Source organism: Pseudochaenichthys georgianus, chromosome 13 (genome assembly GCF_902827115.2).
Source record: "Pseudochaenichthys georgianus chromosome 13, fPseGeo1.2, whole genome shotgun sequence".
Classification (NCBI taxonomy): Eukaryota; Metazoa; Chordata; class Actinopteri; order Perciformes; family Channichthyidae; genus Pseudochaenichthys; species Pseudochaenichthys georgianus.
In genome coordinates, this window is record NC_047515.1 from 16356947 (window position 1) to 16370326 (window position 13380).

At 44.7% G+C, this 13380-nt stretch overlaps 1 protein-coding gene and 1 pseudogene across 3 annotated transcripts; both read left to right on the top strand.

The window, feature by feature from the left end:
* Positions 1-1111: 1111 nt before the first annotated feature.
* On the top strand, positions 1112-7575 carry LOC117457246 (arfaptin-2-like). 3 transcript variants are annotated; one of them, XM_034097205.2, is made up of 10 exons: positions 1112-1379; positions 1500-1608; positions 2748-2856; positions 3121-3183; positions 3742-3828; positions 3964-4067; positions 4779-5000; positions 5082-5239; positions 5342-5516; positions 6312-7575. In XM_034097205.2, exons 2-10 carry the CDS (start codon positions 1510-1512, stop codon positions 6465-6467), a joined length of 1173 nt encoding a protein of 390 aa, XP_033953096.1. In that variant the 5' UTR covers positions 1112-1379; positions 1500-1509; the 3' UTR covers positions 6468-7575. The 3 variants fall into 3 exon arrangements, with proteins under 3 accessions (XP_033953096.1, XP_033953097.1, XP_033953098.1); XM_034097206.2 differs by lacking the exon at positions 3121-3183; XM_034097207.2 differs by lacking the exons at positions 3121-3183; positions 3742-3828.
* Positions 7576-12106: 4531 nt separating this feature from the next.
* Positions 12107-13099, top strand: LOC139435039 (uncharacterized; annotated as a pseudogene).
* The last annotated feature ends 281 nt before the right edge of the window (positions 13100-13380 follow it).

A 13380-nucleotide genomic window follows, 5' to 3' on the forward strand; every position in this document is an offset into this window, starting at 1 on the left:
CCCCAAAGCACATTACTGTCTTGGGTTTGAATGTTGATAGGAACAACTTAAGCCTTGCTTTCTAAGTTTTCAGCAAATATTTTTGCACTGTTTGCCATTATAAAAAACACGATTCTAAACTTTAAGATCTCCATATTGTGTTTATTGGATGATTGCCAATGAATGTCCTTGTTCAGCATAGTATTCTATGCATTTTAAAAAGAGGAACAAAAGCAGAACACATATCATGCCTGTCAAATAATCTTTGACATGTTGATTACGGGCAAACACATGACCTAAAATCACCCCTTGCTGTCATTGTCTTTGAACTTGTTGATGCAATAATCAAATTGAGTCATATGCGGATGATCAAAAATCCTGACAAAGGAAGAAGACAGGGATGATTAAGAAAAAGTAAGCAAGGGAAAATGTTTTCTCCAAATGACATGTTTGGAAAATAATGTCACTTGCAGGAAATCATCACATCAGGGGCCATTTACTGTAATCACAAAAACACTACATTCGGAGACCATGTGCATTTCCCTTGCATCCCTGATTTAAACAAATGAGGAAATAATTGAAAGTGTGGTCTATCTCCAGGGGCTTTCACATCTCACAACAGACGACTGTATTTATACAATTCGATTTCGAGAGATATTGCAATCACAATCAATAACAGGCAGGACGAAACAACCTGCCTTATAATGACTAACAATTACAACATTAAAGGGGCCAACGCCTGGAGTTACTAATGCAGAGCTCAGTGTATGTTTGACATGTCAGGGTTTTTTTTCATTAGTCAGTTAGCTGTTAGTGACATCTTCCGGAGCAGCAGAACACTGCAGTTCAGGGATAAAGCTACGTCAGCACCGCGCTACGTGGAAGATGGAGCGGGGGAGGAAGCTTGACGGTGATGCTACATTCAAGGTATTACCCTTCAAAATAATAGCATCCATTCACATTATACGCTTCCAGCCTCTCATGTATTTAATAAAACGAACTCAAGAGTGAAGATCCTATGTTTGACTTGAAGTGCATTGATTTTAAACCCCTGCCATCTGACTTGCAATAGAATAAAAATCACACAGTATTTTATTTCGAAGTGCTACTAAAGCTGTTAGCTGGATGGATGCAGGGATTTCTGGTTGAATTACATGAAAGCAGGCAGATAACGTGAACGTTGCAGGAAAAACAATGGATAACAATGGATGGATTTAGAATTGCATTATAGCTAATACAACAACGGTGCTTTCCCGTTGAACATTTAGCTTTTCAAGTTTGCTTTAAGTGTGAATAACGGCTTTTTTCTCCTCGGAAGGCTGGACTTCAGGTTTTCGACTGGTGAGGAAGCTAGCTGTCAACTACTATAGCCACTTCAGCGCCGCCACATTAGCATCAATGTAAGCAAGAACAAGAAGATACTTTATGTCAATGTGGACTTGAACGCTGCAGACAGTAGGCATGTTGTAAAACTGCAAACATAATATTATCTTTAAGTGTTACTGTGTGCTGTCTTGCAGAGATTAAAATATGGCAGACAGTATCATGAGCAAGGCTGCAACCATGGAGATCCCCATTAACAGCAATGGAGACACAGGGACTCTGCCAGAGGATGACAGCCTCGAGCAGGTCAGTCACATTTTCTCTCAAATAGCTGACAATGGTTTTTAAATAAATCTGTTTTTTTGCCCAGATTGTTTGTTTCTTGGACCCTTTTCACGCGATACACATGACTACTGCTGTTTAGGCCAGCTGTTACACATCAACCAGGCCTGCAGATGTTCAGGATCTGTAATGTTATACCACTGTCCCCATCAATACCTACATATGAGAAATATGGGTTTAGAGCATGGATAGTGAGCACAAGGATGACATTTATTTATGAGCTTCAGCTTGCATGAAAAGCAATTCACAACTGTAATGTCACATTATTGTACAGGGATGAGAAAGCTGCAGTATCAGTTGTCCTATGAATAATCATGTCTGTGTGAGGACAGTAGGGTCACCATACTGAATAATCAAAAGAGCATATAAGCTATTTCTGCGTGGTGACTGTGCAGGTTGACTCACTGTCAGTTGACAAAGTATGACTAATTCATTGATTTAATCGACAGATACATAACACTGATTTTCTCCTTAAATAAACTTGCAAAAGTAAAGCTTTAAACCGTGTGTTATCTGGATGTGTTTATAATTGTTTGTGAATGAGTCATTTAGCATGAAAAGTTTTAAAACTAAAGAAAATAGATCTCAGTGGACAAAGGCCAGAACATACAGTTAGTCCACAAGAGTGGGGTAGCCTTGGGCAAATAGCTTTTTTTTTCATTTGCAGTTGCACACAAATTCCTAGTTTGCACTATTCTTTTTTCATAGTATTATTATTCTTTATTTGGAATATATCATTATCAGAATCAGAAAACCTTTATTTGTCCCGCAATGGGGACATTTACATTATTACAACAGCAGACAAAAGTTCTAAGTATGAACACATTATTAATAACACAATAAGTAACAAACAAAATGTTGGTATTGAGGTTATATTGCACTTGCATGTATATTGTTAGTGCAATATAACCTCCTGCAATGTCACGTTATAGTAACGTAGAGCATAGTACTGTATTGTACAACTACTGAGTTTTTCATGATACATTATTTTTAAGTTGATAATGTCCAAAGATATAGTCACAGTTTCTAAACCATTACATTTGATAATATGTATTGCATTCTTAATCATATTAATTAACAATATTTTGTGGTGACCGCATCAGGACTTGCAGCAGGTGATGGTGTCTGGACCCAACCTGAATGAAACCAGCATTGTCTCAGGAGGTTATGGAGGACCTGCAGGGGGCATCATCCCTACCAGCAGCATCAAAGGTACTGTTCTGAAAAACTGCCATCCTTTACAGGTTTCACTTTGTTGCATATTTTTACGAACATGGTTTGCTCTCCAAAGATATCATTGATTTATCCACATCTACAGACTGCCATGCGCTGAGCAGGAGATTGTCAAAGCTGCAAACCTTAAGTCTCCTAAAGTGGTCGATACCTGACCCCCCTTTTCTCTCTTGTATTTTGATGTTTCACAAGAGTCTGACCTCTAGGCTCCAGGTTCACATTATAAACATCCATATCCCATAGGGCCAGCAGTACGCTTCAACCCTGAGTATGTGGACAGAAGAAGAGCCCCTGCTCCGGGACCAGGTGGCTGTGTATTCTGACAACCCTTTTTTGTTTTCTAAATTAACCTATATATGTTGATCGGTTTGGCTCTGTATAAGAGGTTTTGATATTGCTTGACTGAGGATGTTATATGAAACTTTGCTTGTACCTCTTCAACTCACAGCTTCAGAAACAGAAAGTGTTTTGGCAGCTTCCAGGATTATGGGTGCACTAACCTGATACAGGGCTGTCACTTTAAATGCTGCATTGTTGTCTAATACGACTGTCCTCTTTTTCCTGTAAAATGCACTTTGGATGACAGTTGTTCATTTTCATTGTTACCTCTCATCCCATGAAGTCCATTTTCATCTGTGAATAAACCCTTTCCTTCTGCATGAGAGACCGGCATGGTAGATTATTTCGAAATCCCTTTAACTCCAATGTATTATGTATCCTCCATCACAGAGCTTTACATTTGATTTCAGTCTGCAAACTCTGCTGTTCAGCCGCATATCTTAATGCCAAACCTCTTTTTGACACATATTTCACTTCATGCCAACATTTCATTCTCACTCTTTATCATCCCCATGCTCATTACAGACATTCGCATGAAATCCAGGGTTGTTGGCTTGCCAAACAGCCAATCTGCAGCAAGTCGACTTTCCCAACACACAGACCAGCATCCAGGTATCACCAGGCTCATCACCATGTCCACACTGTTCTCACTCATTGTCATAGTTCATGCTTTTCATTTATCCCCCCGCCTTTTAAACTTTGATGACATGCATTAGAGTCTTCATAGATTTTTGTTGTGTCTGTTAGGGTCGTCGAACAATAATACTGGTAATTCAACCGAAGAACTTTCTCGTGGTGTGGCAGTGGAGAAATTGGACAGTGTGAAGAAATGGGGCATAAATACATACAAGGTATTATGTACTGTGTGTAGATTATTTTCTTTAAAAAGTTTCCACAAGCTCAAAAAGATATGCTTGCACTATTTATCATTCTTTGCAGAACCAACATACATTTGAGAATATAAGCATGTAAGAGAGGTTTAAAATACATTATGTGAAAATTGTAGGTATCCTTTGGTCCCAAGCTTAACCGTGTTGTTAATATATCATGGATTGACCTAATCCATTATCAAAGTATTTCGTGCTTTGGATTTACAAAACAAGACATTTCAATCACCTTGGATTTTGAGAACCTGGATTAAACATTGTTCACTATTTTCTGAGTTTAGGATTAATCGTTGAATCTATAAATGATCAAGATTAATCTATATTTAAAAATAATTGTAAGTTGCAGCACCAGACCACCTTTTGTGTTTTTCAGTCATAATGACTTTGTACTACCTTAAAGGTAGGGTAGGTACGAATGGAGAAACCAGCTCGAGTGCGCTAGAATTTGAAAGTACGCAGCCGAAAAAAATCTGCCCCTTACTTCAGACTTCCTTACAGCGCCACGGCTTCCACAGATGAAATGTTTTCATGTATTTATTGTTAAAGCATTTCATGTATTCATTGCTATCGGAGCTAAGAGCATTCCATGGAATATAACAAAAAGTGTTTCTGAAGTGAATTACCTATCCTACCTTTAATTGAATCTGCTTTTCTTTATGCATTTCCTCTTTGTAGTGTACAAAGCAGATGTTCTCAGAGAGGTTTGGCAGAGGTGCAAGAACAGTAGACCTGGAACTGGAAGCTCAGATTGACGTGTTGAGAGACACCAAGAGCAAGTATGAAACCATCCTAAAACTGACCACTGCACTCACCACTCATTTCCAAAGCATGGTGGAGACACAACAGGCGCTCGGAGACACCTTCTCCGACCTCAGCCAGAAGTCCCCAGAGTTGCAGGTACTGTTCAGTATTGCAAAAGCTCCCAGTGTGATGTGAGAGGGAACTGAAGTTGACAGGTCAAATTGTGTTTCTCTGCAGGACGAGTTTGGGTATAATGCAGAAACACAGAAACTGCTGTGCAGAAATGGCGAGTCTCTCCTCAGTGCCATCAGCTTTTTTGTGTCCAGTATCGACACACTGGTCAACAAAACAATGGAGGATACTCTGCTGACCATTAAACTGTATGAGAATGCAAGGTAACAAAACCTGATAGGTGAAGAATATGATCTGAATACCTTTGTGGTTATCACCTGGAGAATGAGAGCCTGACATCCTGAACTGTTTTTTTTTCCGTGCAGACTTGAGTTTGATGCCTATCGTTCTGATATGGAGGAGCTGAGTTTGGGCCCCAGGGATGCAGCTGCCATGGTCCGCATAGAGATGGCTCAGCATGATTACCAGATCCACAGAGACAAATATGAAAGGCTGCGTAGTGATGTCACCATCAAGCTCAAGTTCCTGGACGAAAACAAGGTTTGTGGTTTAAAGTCATTTCAAATGTCTGCCTACTAAAAGAGTAGTTTAATACCTCCGGAAATCTGTTATTGTTATATCTGATCTCCACTGGATTAACGTCTCAAATGTCTGCAGTGATGTGTAAGTAAAGTATTCAGGACCCTATGACATCACTGTTGGGAGTGTCTGCAACATTTATGACTCGCACCCAACCCCAACCACCAGTGATGCTGGGTGTGGTAAGAGCTGAAACAGGCTTAAAACTCCTCTCTTCAGTCCGGTGTTAGGTTACCTTTTTAAAAAGACTCACAATTACCTGTCATTCTGAATGTAGAATAAAATCAGTAGTTTGGTTAATCAAAACTATTATGCACTACAGCAGTGGTGTGAGGTTGAGTTGCCCCACTCAATCTCTGCCAATATGCATCTATTGACGCAGAACTGATCAACCAGAGGAAGCAGGCAGGCTTCTTCATGCACAGACATGAGCATAATTATGCTGTTGATAATTACAATAAAAAGCAAATGTCTCAGTAAAAATTGAAACTGAGACATTGTTTAAAATCAAACACTAATGTCTGATAGTTTTCATCAACTAAGTAAGAAAGAATTACATCAACATTTGTTTGTATTTGAAGCTTGGGAATCAATAGAGGAATAATATGTGCAAGTTGCTTTCTGGTTGATTCCCTAGAATCTAAATAAAACCGTTTGTAAATGTTATCTTAACAGATGTCCATGGGATGTACTCTTCCTCTAGAATTTAGAAACTGTGTTAGTAATGGCAACATTTACCTCTTCTTTTTTCTTTAGGTTAAGGTTATGCACAAGCAGCTGCTTCTCTTCCACAATGCTATCTCAGCCTACTTTGCTGGCAACCAGGAGCAATTGGAACAAACTCTAATACAGTTCAATGTAAAGTTAAAGCCCCCTGGAACAGACAAGCCATCCTGGCTGGAGGAGCAGTAGACTGGGTTGGTTGAGGTGTACAGTGACAGCTGACGGCTGGTCAGGGAGGATCTTGACATTGGGGTTAGATGGGCAAGAATGAAATGCATAAATGAGTATGTTATAGGATCATTTGTGTTCAGTGATACAGCAAATGTAAGATTTTCTTTTTTAATGTTTTTAAGTATCACATATTACATAGTACAACTATTTTAGTTGTACCTTGATTTTTTTGTTGAGTCACAAATTACTTTCTTATCCTTTAGGTAGCACAATCATTTATCACTTTTTTATGTATGTACAGTATAGTCTACTATTGTGGAAATACTCCTTGGCAGTTTTGCACATGCATTATGTTTTGTTTTTGTATTATGTCAAAAGCGTTATCATATATATATATATATATATATATATATATCTATTCAGAGTAGATCACATTGGAGGAACTCCACAAATCAGATAAGCTGGTGGGATGATATAAAATTATGAAATATTCTATGCATGACTGAACCCTATTTTTTCAAATTTAGTTTCACAAATTTAAATCAGAGCCACCAGGATAATGCATAATTTTCAAAGTTATCCCACCACGCTTCTAATATCACCTTGTGGTTTACCTCCCTGAATGGTCAGTTTGCATAGAAGGGAACATATAAATACACAGAGTGATTAAAGTGATTTTCTTTAACCTAATATATAATCCATAGCTATTTTGATATCCTACATTTTGGGTAAGAGATGTGAATTCAGCACAGTATCTGTCATGTTTACTCCAATGTGTATATATGGAAACAAGCCTCAATAGATGTTACACTAAGTAACTGCATGAATCCATACATTAGATGCTTCAATCAATACAACTTCTGAACAATCAATGCCCTTGCAATCCAAGGTGCAATTAAAAAAAAAAAAAGATCCTTCAACACTCATTCTTGAAGTCTCAAATCCTAAAATTAATTTCAGTGTCTTTTAAAGGACCGACTGTATACGTACATTTCTTATTCTGTGTTATTTATTTACCAATTGTTTTGTGACACAACATTGTATGGTACGTGCATTTATTTTCAATTCTAGTCAGATGATTGTCTTTGTCTTGTTCTGCATTTCCAATAAAATCTGCTGGATGTTTTGTTTCGCTTAACTGTGCCGTCGACACAGATCCTTCAATTTTATGTGGGAAGCTCTTAAAGATGATGTACAGAAAGCTCACAATATGTTATTGTATGGCAACATTAATGATGTACTCACTTATACAACCTGATATATCTTTAACATGCTTTTCATAATTCATAATTTTCATAACTTTTCATGCCTGCAACATTCTGAGGATGTTTTTTTGTTTGGCCTGAGATGACAGCATTTTTTTTTATAGGTTGAGGAGGTTATTCTTTTTTTATAAAACGTTCCTGTGATACGAAATATTAACACGGTCATCGGCAACGTCAGATTTATTTGTAGAGCGCTTATAAAAAATAAACCAGGTTTGTGCCAAAGCGCTTTACAACAAACAGAATTGAGCAGGAGTAAAACACAAGTTGTTGCATTTGTTTGAAAAGGATGTTTTAAAAATCTGATGTCACCACATTTTACTTTTGAAAAAAACAGACAAGCACGTAATTCATGATAAGCTGTAAGCAGATATTGCATGTTTGCGGTGGCACGTGTGAGTTCCCTAGACATTTTTGGTTCTCATTCATAACACTCCGTTCGATGTCTCACTATGGGATGCGCCTCATCGCGGAGCAAACAGAAGCATCAATCTCATTACGCCAATCCTGATTGGCTGGTGATCTTGACGTCAACGTCAGGGGAAATCACCCCCTATAAGTAGCCTGCGCCACGACGCATGCGTCATTCAAACACCTCTTCTCGCTTCAGAGCACATCTCTAATAGTAGCCGGGCTAGCTTAACAGTCCACAGACTGAACCAAAAGCTAATTTCGGTCGACGGGCGTTAGCCGGCTACCCTATTCTGCCTCGCAGAAGAGTATGGTACTAACACACCCGTTAGTATTATAGTCAACCTCGCCGTTCTTCCTCTGGAATTAAGGTAAGGTTTTGACTTTAAAGTTAGCAACACACCTGCTGCTAGCTTGTGTTTTTTTTTTTTCCCTCACTGCCGACACCACGGTAGCGAGGACGCTTTTTTCTTTTCTCTTCTCACGGAGGAGAAAAGGATTACAAAAATATTACCACACCAGGTAATATCCTTTGAGAAAAAAAAAAGACCCACACTGTCCTTTTTCCCCCGGATTAAAGACAGATTGGTAACACTTTTTCTCTCGACGTACCTGTTACGAGCGGGTCCTCTTCACGCCACGCAGCAAATAAGATGGACGCCTCTCTCCCTCACACCAGAGGAGTCAGGAACTCGGAGGCTCGGCGCTGCGGCTGCGGGTTGAAAGTGTCAGACTCACACCAGATCTGTTCGTCCTGCCTCGGGCTGGAACACGCCCAGGAGGCCATTGACAACCCCGGCTCGTGCGGGCATTGTGCCCGCTTCACTATGAAGAGCCTCCGCCGAAGGTTAGCACAACAAGCTAGCCTGTCTGGACGGGACCCCCTCATGTCCACTGGTTTGCCGGCTGGCAATCAAGACACGGGGGCGACCGCCGCAGAGATGGAGCCACTCACTGGGTCGGTCTGGGGCTCATCGACAGCGGCACCCGCAGAACCGGAATCCCGCGCCATATCAGGCCGAGACCCGGTGGCGGCAAGAGACGCGGGAACGTGGCCCCACGCTTTACCAAGCTGGGGCTCCCGGCTGGACCTCACCATGGTTTCACCCGCGGAAGATGTCCTAGAGTTAGACTACATGGAGGACGAAGAGGATACCTCTGAGTTCCTCCTGTCTGACTCGGATGAGCAGGAAGACGACATCTTCATGTCATCGGCTCAGGCTGCAAAGCCGGGAGCGATGGCTGCTCTCCCGGGGCGATAGCACACCCAGCTTCGCCCTGTCTAAGCATGGACCTGCAGGCCGTGTGTCAGCGCGCCGCGTCCAGGCTAGACATCCCGTGGCCCGAAATGGCCAAGGAGACCTCCAGGTCCCGTTACGAGGGGAAACTTTTTTCCCAAACAACGAGGACGAAGAGGCAACTCCTTCCGGTCTTCCCGGAGGATGTGGATCAGGTGTCGGTCTCGTGGAGAGATCGGCCCTTTAGCAACAAGGCCCCCAATCCAGCCACCTCCTACCGAGAATGGGCCCGCCACCAAGCAGGAACCCCACGCTGCCAGCAAAAACGGACCGATTCCAGTCGACCATGACTGAAACGGCCTACAGAGCCGCAGCATTGTCTGCCAGGGCTCTGAACGTTTCCTCGATGCTAACCGCGTACCAAGCGGAGCTCTGTGAGGATATGTCGAGCAATCCTGGATCGGCCACTCTGGACGAGATAGCCGCGGTCACAGACATTTGTCTCCGTGTCCAACACTGCGCCGTCCAGGCCACGGGCAAGGTAATGGGGATCATGGTGGTGCAGGAAAGAGCTAGATGGCTCAACCTCACCAACCTCCCAGACCGGGAAAAGGAAGATGTGCTTGACATGCCCATCGTTCCCGAGGGGATTTTCGGCTCCACTCTCGCTTCCATGCAGAGGAAGTGCGAGTCGAAAAAGAAGGAAGACGAGGCCCTCCACCTCTGTCTCCCTCTAAGGGTCCAGCCGCTGCCTTCGCAACAGCGGCCCTTCGCCCAAGCTGCACCGAACTCTGCTAGGTTTAAAGTACCAGGACAGCAGAGGTCGCTGCCCCGAGTCCCCAGCCCAGGCAGGAGATGAGGGCGAGTTGGTCTAGAAAATCTCCGGTTCCGGCTGCAGCCCAGGCGCAGCCAACCCCAGAATTTCGGCCAGCAGTCGAGGAAGAAGAAGCGAGAGGCCTGACAGCCCCTCCTTCTCCCTCTGTGACAGAGCTGGAAGTTCTTTCCCCGGCTCTAAATGTGTCCCCGCCGCCTCGAGAGATGCCTCAACGTCATCCTCAAGTCCGCATAAAACACATGTCACATCTTTCTTGTTTGAATAAACCATTTTCCGCTGACGCATCCAGGCTCCGGCCAAGGGCGCAGCTCAAAAAAACGAAAAGAAAGACAATAAACAGTCCGTTAACTATAAATCCCCTTCTGAGAGCAGCTACGGCCTCTCTCAAAAGGCGGATAATAAACGGGTCTGTGAAGGCGCCACGCGCATGCGCAGTGCCGGTTGGGGCTTTAAAGGGCACTACCGTCACGCGCATGCGCAGTGCCGGCTTGGGGTCGTGAAGGCTCCACCGTCACGCGCATGCACAGTGGCCGGCTAGAGCTGTAAAGGACAGCCCGCCAATCCTTCCCCTTTTGAGAGCAGCTCCGGCACCCTCTCAAAAGGCGGATTATTGACGGGTCCGTGAAGCCACACGCATGCGCAGTGCCGGCTGGGGCTTTAAGGGCACCACCGGCAGGCGCAGTGCCGACTGGAGCTGTAAGGGCACCTCCGTCACGCGCATGTGCAGTGCCGGCCGGAGCCGTAAGCGTGGACATCTCAGCTGGCTCTAAGGAGCATACAGCAGGAGTTACTCACAACATCTGCCTGGGCTTCTCAAAACAGTTATACTTTATCTGTTTTCACAACCCAGAGAGAGTCCAACCCATATTCTGGAGAGAGAGGCCCTCTCTCTCCTCGAAAGAAGGGTTTTATTTATAATGCCCACCGAATGGAGTCATATTACGGGGGGAAATGTCCCTCGTAAAGCACCCACTCAACATGGGCCTCATAATAAAACTAAACCCCGCGCGCCACGGCGTGCAGAGAGTTTTGGTTATTATGTAATGCGTAGTGGCACTACACCCGACTTTTCTAGGTGCGGGACGCGCCTACGGGTGCTGTCCTTTCACGGAAGGTGGTCACCACGGACGCAGGTCAGACAGGCTGATAGGGGATTTACGAAGGTCGCCCGGTGAGAGGTCCCTAGAGCAGAGACCTCCAGCGGGCACACGTAAACTACCCGGAGCTTTAGCGGTGTTCCCCACCCTAAAACGCTTCCTGCCTTCTCTCAGAGGACACCATGTCCTCGTGAGGACAGACAACACGATATCGTGTATGAACCGCCAGGGGAGGTTGCCTTGTCTCCAGTCACACACACTGGCACACAAACTGATCCCTTGGAGCGGCAGACGTCTCCTCTCTCTGAGAGCGACACAGGTACCGGGAGTTATGCACCTAGGGACAGAATTACTGTCCAGAGGTGCACCACTCTATGCAGACTGGACTCCTCATCCAAGGATCGGGAGTCCGCTGTGGGTGCGTTATGGCGGAGCCGCGTTAAGTCTGTTCGCAAAAGGAGAAAATGCTCAATGACAGCTGTTCTCTTTAATGCACGATTTAAACGCACTGTTAGGCGGGGACACACTCGTACACGATCGACCTCCGGGTCCTCTGTACGCGTTCCCACCCCTGGCTCTGTTACCCCCAACTCTGGCCAGAGTGAAGAAGCAACGCTACACACTTACTCTGATGTTTCTGCCCTAGCCCGCAATGTACGGGCTGGCGGAGATATATCAGCTGTTGTGCGGGCAGCCATGGCAGCCCCCACCACGCAGGGACAGATTGTCTCAGGCGGGGGGGGGGGCGATCCTTTTACCCACGCCCAGAGTGCGGGGCACTATGGGCCTGACCCGTGAGTGGTACAATCTGAATACAGTGGGACTCCCTCAGAAGGTGATAAACACTATTCAGAGTGCGAGAGCTTCCTCCACCAGGTCTCTTTACGACTGTAAGTGGAGGGTGTTTGAGGAGTGGTGCCTTCAAGAAGGACACATCTCTTTTCAATGTCCTGTCGGGGTGATTTGATCATTTCTACAGGACTTGATCGAAAAACACAGAGCTTTCTCCACGATCAAGGTATACCTGGCTGCTATTGCTGCATGCCATGTGGGCTTTGAGGGTAAGACGGCTAGCCAACATCCTTTGGTTTGCCGTTTTATGAAGGGAACTCGCAGGCTCCTCCCTGTCTCCAGGTCGCTGGTGCCCTTATGGGACCTGGCAGTGATTTTAAATGGGCTCAAAATGACCCCATTTGAACCCCTGGAAGGAGCTGACATGACACATCAGTCACTCAAGACAGTGCTGTTACTGGCCCTGGCATCCGCCAAGCGGGTCAGCGATATCCATGCACTGTCTGTACATCCCTCATGCACTCAGTTCGCCCCAGGGCAAACGAGAGTGTTGTTGAAACCCAACCCTGCCTTTACACCAAAGGTGGTTGGTTCGTGTACCCCAATTGACATTGAGGCATTTCCTCCGCCGCTGGTTTCCCCCGGGGAGCAGCAGCAGGATCTGTTGTGTCCAGTCCGGGCTTTACACACATATATGGACAGATCAAAAGAGCTTCGTCTTAATGACCAACTCTTCGTGTCCTGGGCTAAACCTCACAAGGGTAAGCCTGTTACTAAGCAACGGCTCTCCCACTGGATCGTGGAGGCGATTGCTTTGGCCTATACGAGTCAGAATCTGCAAGCACCTTTGGGTCTGCGGGCTCACTCGACTCGGGGCCTGGCTACATCCTGGGCTTTGTTCAAGGGTGTTTCCATCCAAGACATCTGTGCAGCGGCAAGCTGGTCTTCGCCGCTCACTTTTGTCCGCTTTTACAGGCTAGACGTCTCCGCTCCAAGCGTGGCCCGAGCAGTGCTGGGCACCTTGTTGAGTCGGGACTCCACCTGTTAAATTCTGGTTGATCGGTGATCTTCGAGATAAGCTCGTCTGGCAATACGGGAGCTACAATATCCCATAGTGAGACATCGAATGGAGTGTTATGAATGAGAACTATAGTACTTATACTTACGTAACCCCAGTACTCAGAGTAACATGAAGTGAGATGTCTCACCAGACGGCCCTCCTTGCTATGGTGAAGCGAGAAGAAGTGCTTATTTTGAATGACGCATGCGTCGTGGCGCAGGCTACTTATAGGG